The sequence below is a fragment of the Nothobranchius furzeri genome, chromosome 8 (assembly GCF_043380555.1).
Source record: "Nothobranchius furzeri strain GRZ-AD chromosome 8, NfurGRZ-RIMD1, whole genome shotgun sequence".
NCBI classification, from domain to species: domain Eukaryota; kingdom Metazoa; phylum Chordata; class Actinopteri; order Cyprinodontiformes; family Nothobranchiidae; genus Nothobranchius; species Nothobranchius furzeri.
This window is the reverse complement of record NC_091748.1, coordinates 75,827,904-75,834,888: the sequence shown is the minus strand read 5'-3', so window position 1 is coordinate 75,834,888 and position 6,985 is coordinate 75,827,904. Positions and strand designations below refer to the sequence as shown.

General features: G+C 42.8%; 1 protein-coding gene across 1 annotated transcript in view; it reads right to left on the bottom strand.

The window, feature by feature from the left end:
• Window positions 1–1,354: 1,354 nt before the first annotated feature.
• rgs5a (regulator of G protein signaling 5a) overlaps window positions 1,355–6,985 on the bottom strand; it is a 10,704-nt gene continuing 5,073 nt past the window's right edge. Inside the window, exons 4-5 of the mRNA XM_015971159.3 lie at window positions 1,733–1,899; window positions 1,355–1,624 (exon numbers count right to left, since the gene is read on the bottom strand). Of these exons, the coding sequence (XP_015826645.1) occupies window positions 1,460–1,624; window positions 1,733–1,899 (332 nt within the window). The 3' untranslated portion in view covers window positions 1,355–1,459. The remainder of the gene's footprint in view (window positions 1,625–1,732; window positions 1,900–6,985) is intronic.

Here is a 6,985-nt window from a genome sequence, read left to right as displayed (position 1 = left end):
CAATGTCAAGGAACCTTGCCTTGATGTCTTGGCCCCGCCCCGGTTGCCTCGGAGATACATCATCGGGAGCCACCAAGACGTGTTCCAATCGGTTCCAGTGTTCATGTTCTACCGAGGCGTGTGTTCTCCGTTTGTTAGCTGTTTAGCTAGCTGAGCAAGGATAAACGGGAGGTGTCTTGTAGCCTAGCCTTGGTCAAAAATTACCCACAATACACCGCGGTATTTTCAAAAAGACGGCAGATCAGAAGCCGGCAGCTACTTCGGGGACAATTTTCAAGTTTAAAAGTAAGTCAGCTAATTTAAAATGTCTTTTTTTAGATCCAAAGAAGTTATCTATGGTTGGTTAGTTGCTTAGTAGTTGCAGCGTCGGTGGCTAGCGGGTTGTAACTCACTTATATTTTTTATTTAATAAACATATATAGAATTTAAAAAGTAAAAGGCTCGTTATATATTTATATTGAAACTAATACATATAAAATATAACGTAATCTCCCGTGTCACGTGACGTTACGTGACCGCCATAGAAGCCGTGGTGACGTGATGCAAGTCTGTTCCATTTAACCGTTTTCTTTGACCAAGGAAGGACAGCGTCCTTGTAAGCAAGGCCCCTGGCCTCGCAAGGCATCACCTTGCGATGCCAGGCGCCTTGACATTGAGAAACACCCCAGTCCAACTTTGGTTTCATCACATGGGAAAAAGAGCCCTCCTTGTATGAATCCTCCACTGTTTACTCCTTTATTTACCAGGAATCCCTCCGACCTTCCATCTTAACTACTTGCTCTTTCGTGGCAACTGCAGAGCTGCTTCACTGTGCAACACGTCAGCACTGTTGAGTCACAAGTGCACTCGTGTGAAAGCAGGAGTTTGTTAGTAAAGCGCGGATACAAGGCACAACCCCTCAGGGGGTTGCAAGAGAGGGGCATCCGCTCGGAGAATACGAAACAGACGCCAGATACAAAACGCTACTCTGGGATACCCCAACACCACCCCACCCCACCCTCGGAGATCCCTAATAGAGAACAACCCCCACCCTCATTCACACATTTTCCTGCTTGGGGGGGGGGGGGGGGGGGGGGGGGTCCTGGGGAGTCAAAAGTGTCCGTTCCAGGTCTCGTCGCCTCAACGCATCTAACCATCCAAGGGTTTTTTAAATATGTTTGTTTGCATCTTAAAGGATAAGCAGCTGTTTTTTTTGGGGGGGTGAAATAGGAAGAAAATGTGTTCTTGCACATTTCCTTTATTATGAGGTTCTACATTTCTTTTTTATGCATTTGAATTAAATCTGATGTAATTTTAGGAGAAACTAAACCTGCTAATGGGAGGTGGGTCCTTCCCTAGAAAATGTACTTTTAACTTTTAGGAGTTTTGTTGTTATTCTGTCTTACATGATGACATTTGACTGATTTTCCTGATTTGTATGAAACCAGTGTGGACCCCCACCTCCCTGTCTGACTCCGCTTTAGTTGACCAGGAGCTCCTGGTACTGCTCAGAACGGAGGAAACGACCAAACGAGTCTTTCTCCATCAGGGCAAAAATCCTCTTCTGCGCCAGATCAAAGGTTGTGGGGGACAGATCCACCAGGTTCCTCAGAGTCACATCCTTGGTGACGTGATCAATGTTCACCTGGTGGGGGAAGGAAAGTAAAACCACCCGTCAGAGGAGGTGACGGACTTCTAAACAAGCTTCTGCATAAAGAGGACACATGTCCACTGAGAACATGGAGTCCCTGACCTCTCTGGGTCCCTCTGACTGGATGAAGTCCTCATAGATCTTTTTGGCCTTGGTGGCCATCTTCACTGGATTCTTGATCTTCTTGAAGTCCTCACAGGCCACCCAGAACTCGATGTTCTCATCACTGAACTCGGACTGCAGGAAGCTGCGGAAAGCAGCCAGACCATCTGATGAAGAAAGTTTGTTACATGTCAATAACAATATGATAAATAAAGGTTTGTTTTGTATTTGATGAAAAAATGATAAGTGACCCTCACTTGTATAGCGCCCGTAAGGACTCCAAAGCACTTACACTACAGTGTATCATTCATCCATTCACACACTGATGGTGATGAGCTACTATGTAGCCACAGCTGCCCTGGGGCGCACTGACATTTGGCTGAACCCCCCCAAATTACCAAATACTTAAATTAGCTTCATCTGGAGATCCAGACCAATCCCACAAGATGTTCTGTCCTTTAGAGATAGGGTTAAGATTACATGAACCAATCAGAACATGAAGGGAAACTTTGCTGAGTCATCGTCACCGTTATGTCTTATTTTAGTCGTAATACGACACATTTGAACTTTATTATAAAAAGCTTTAGGGAGCAAAGAAATAATTACATGAGTGACAGCTTTTCTTTTCACATCTGCCTTTAAATGTCATATCAGAATAACAGAACTTTTAGCTTTTTGCATCATTACTTGACTTCTACACATAAAACAGAGTCACAGCATTTGTGAGAAGTAGATAAGAACATCACCAGGATTCAGAATTAACCCGAATGTGGATATTCTTAGTCCAGGTTTTAGAAATGCTTCAGAATGATTCATTTAGTTTTCTAGGAATTTGCTCGTTTTTGTTTGTTTGCTCTAGTTTTATAATTTTTAACATGACTTGTTATAGGAGATTTTGCACCACTTCACAGTACAACAAATACGTAGCCATTGATGCAATTAACTGATATTTAAACACAAACTGACCACATTATTAACTATAACTGATAACCAGTTATGACGGTGACGTGTTTCTCGCCAAAATGTGATCCTGCACACATCCTGTTAATATTTAATAACCATCAACCATTCAAAAATAAAAGACAAAACTATGTTTGAGCAATTTTTCTTCATTTGATGCTCATATGGTGTTTAAAACCCTTGTTTTCATTTTTAATGATAGCAGCTTGTTTGCATTTAAAATGATAGAAAATTACAAATAAATCCTCCAGCTCTGATATTTTGCAGTGCTCTGAAAAAAAATTACTAAGCTTTCATTTTCCTGGAAAATAATGACACATCTAAGTTTTGTGTTTTGTAAAAAAATAATCATTTCATTTGTTAACTACAGAATCAGGAGGGAATAAATGGTGAACTGTCCATCCATCCGTCAGTATGTTCAGGATTACAGAGAGCTGGTTCCTAACTCCAGCAGTCACTGGGCAAGAGGAAGAGGACATTCATGACGGTCACCGGTGGAGGCTCTAATTAACCTGACAAACCCAGAGAAAACGTCATGAGCAGAACAAGCACACTCCATGCAGATCTCACATGTGGGGACAAAAAACAAAACAAAAAAACGCTGATACATCATTTTTGACCCTATAGTGTTTGGTGTGCAGCTACAAAGTACAACACAACACCACACGTGAACCAATCCCACACATCCCCCACTCAGGTGGGAAATTTCACCAGATAAAATCAATCGATCAATCAAAGATTCTTTATTAATCCCAGAGGGAAATTAGAGTTTCAGTACACACAATTCAGAGATCAGACATACATGGGCAAGACACATGATAAGAATTGGTGACTGTGGTCATTCGCAACCCTGAGTTGCGCTACCTTAATAGAGATCAGAGGGTTACATGAGGATTGGTTCAGGTGGAGGGAAAAAAAAGGCACTTCAGAGTTACCCTCCACCGGGAGGGCAGCTTTGCTCTGCAAAAAAAAAAAAAAAAAAAAACCACCTCAGACAGATATGCAACAGACTTCAGACAACACAACATAAGTGTCCACTAGGTGGGGTGGTGGGTTGGGACTATTCCCACTTCAGTTCCTGCAGCCACGATAGAAGCAGCGCATATCACCTCAGTGTAGATAGGGGAGGAGCATTGAGGGTTGGAGGGTTGCAGTGACCCTGGAACGTTTCAGCGGTCTTCCCGCAGTCCCGCCCAGGCTGGGATAGGAGACAGAGTTGAGTTGCCATAGCGACAGCACATTCCACATTGAGGGGGGAGTTTTTGTTGGGGCCTTGCAGGGCTCAAGGACGCCAGATTCCGATTAGAAAGTGTTTTGGGGCCAGACAGAGATCATTTCCTCTCTGTCTTACAGTTTGTTGGTCCTCAACCTCTCAGAATCCCAATAATGGACATTAATATATCCCAATCCGTGCTGATTCGTCCACTCTCTCCTTGATGGCATCCATCTTTTGTGCCAATGAATGAATCTAGGCCAAAGTCCCAAGCTTATGATTCATCTCGACAATTATGTGAGTCTGTGAATTCACAGCGCGGTGTAAACCGTCTCTGAGCTCCAGGATCAGGCCAGTATTCCTCGACAGCTCGTTAATTTTCCGGTAAGCCAGGTAGCCTCCAAGGCCAATGAGCAGGAAACCTGACACCAACACCCCGAATATCCACACGTCTTCAGAGTCCTCCACAGACAGTTGAGATAAACAGATCAAGTTCCACTGTTTCCAGGAGTCCATGATGTGTCCAACTGGGTCTGTCATGGAGGGGCATCTGGGAGCACCTTCTCCCGTTCTCGTCGTTGAAAAAATGTTATCAATCGCGTTGAGAGACCAACTGACAAGATCCAGTTTAGTGAATTTCAGTTTCCAGAAAAAATGCAGAAGCAGCCGTGCGCCCAGCACACACAGACAGACAAAGGCCTTGAGGATAAGATATGGAGGAGAAGAGGAAAAAAGTGTCTGCACCCTCCAAGAGCCGGAAGAAGAAGAAGAAACGTGACTTCAGGCTAAAGAAACATGGTGGAGTAGGGGCGTTCAGCATGGATCCATCACCTCTCTTCCTGACACATCACATTCAACAGGCAGCGTGCTCGCCGGTCCTGTAAAACCAGACCACGACAACCCAGCATGATCGGAGCGGCCCCAGCGTGCATCTGCGCAGACCCGGATGCTCTTAACACACCTCACACTGTAGGAATATCTGGCAGGATTATTTTTAGAGCCTTTCAGTAATCTGGTGCATCCTAGAGATTGTTGGAAGTGGAGCACGAGGTGAAAAATCACCACGATTATCCTGCCGCTGTTACCGGGCATCAAGCTAAACCTCATGAGTAAAAACGACACATTTAACAAAACACCTGTTCAGCCGTACAAAAGGGAAAACAGAAATAAACGGTTCACTTATAAAAATATAAAAGCTCTTAAGCAAGGCTTCATTATTAAACTACCACACGTTTCAGTCACGGTCATTGTGAGTCAACACAATACCTGCAAAAGTCCCCATTGTCTGCACCAGCATGTGCTGCAGATGATAAGCATTCTGCTGAGACTCCACGTTTTATCTGCCATCTAAACAGTCAGCTCGGCCCAAAATAGCACCGAGGTGTAATCAAAGACCATTGTCGGCTTCGGTTTGGCCCCGGTGACGACCATCGATGACATGATCGGCAATTATGTCATCTGAACTGGGCTGGATTTTAATGAGCTGATGTTACCGTGAGCCTGGGATGGCTGGGAAAGCGAAAGTAGATACGTGACTGAGTGCAACAGAGAGCCGGACACAATAGAAATGCTTGAGCCGCTTCCTGTTGTATTATGTGATGGGGGGGGGGTTACTTCCATACATGAGTGAAAATAACTCACAGATCCCCTCAGGGGACTTTACACAGGAAATGGCATAAAGAATAATGTTAATACAAAATATCATGTAGATAAGAAACGGTGGCATAGCAGGTAGCTGTTTCTGAGCAATAAATCAGATTACACACACACACACACACACACACACACACATGCGCACGCATGCATTAATTCAAGCGTGCAAGCTGTGAACAAACAGGTCTGTTTGCTTGGAACGGAGCTGAATGAGCTACTTAGGAGGGTCTTCCATCGCCCACCGGGATGTGAAAATGTTTCTGTGTGCGTAAATCAGCTGCTCAGCGACATCTGTTTTCAGCCACATGGCCAGCTGGAGGCATTTACCAGCAGGGAAGTTTACACGTATGGATAAATACCATTAACTGTTACAGGAAATCATCCGTCTCGATGCTCAGGCCTCATCTGAACTTTGTGAGTCAAACGAGGTTTTCTGGCTTGGACGGGATTAGGAATTAATGCATTAGTTCTGTAGGCCTAAACAAACAAGGGCCCTCTAGTTGGCTGCAGCTTTTAAAGGGGCAATTAGGCAATTTCAAAGTGTTGTTTAATTACATTTATCGATAATTGCTATCTTATCATTGTAGAAAGCTTCCTGTATTATGCAATGTTATTTTATGAACCTTTACACATTTGTCAGTTTTCATTACAGAATGATTTACAACAAACATTGGAGTTTTACATATATGCTATATATGTATGTATATATATATATATATATATATATATACACACACACATGTATATATGTATACATATACTTATATGTATATATATATATACACACACATGTATATATGTATACATATACTTATATGTATATATATATATATATATATATATATAACCCCCTTTGGCTGTGCTTTTTAATATGTCGTTTGTCGCCTGTGAAGTGCCCCTCGCCTGGAAATGTGCTAAAGTCGTTCCTTTGTATAAAGCCTGTGACTCAGAAATTCTGAATAACTACAGGCCTATATCAATAATCAACTGTGTGGTTAAAGTTTTTGAGAAATTAATCTTCAGTCAACTTTATGACTATCTCTCCGATAATAATTTATTCACTCAGTGCCAGTCTGGCTTCAGAAAATATTTCTCTACTACCACTGCTCTCTTGAAATTTACCAATGATGTATTCTCTAGATTTGATAATAAATTGTGCACTGGTGCCATTTTCTTAGATCTCTCCAAAGCATTTGGTTTAGTTCACCATTATCTTTTACTGGATAAAGTGCATGCTATTGGCCTTTCAAGATCATCCTTACTTTGGTTTAACTCTTACCTACACCATCGTCGCCAGTGAGTGTTGTACAGGGGCTGTCAGTCAAATTTTACTGGAATATCTAAAGGCATCCCTCAAGGTTCTTCCTTGGGACCTTTATTGTTTTCTATTTATGTTAATGACATGCCCCTGTGCTGCACAGACGGTA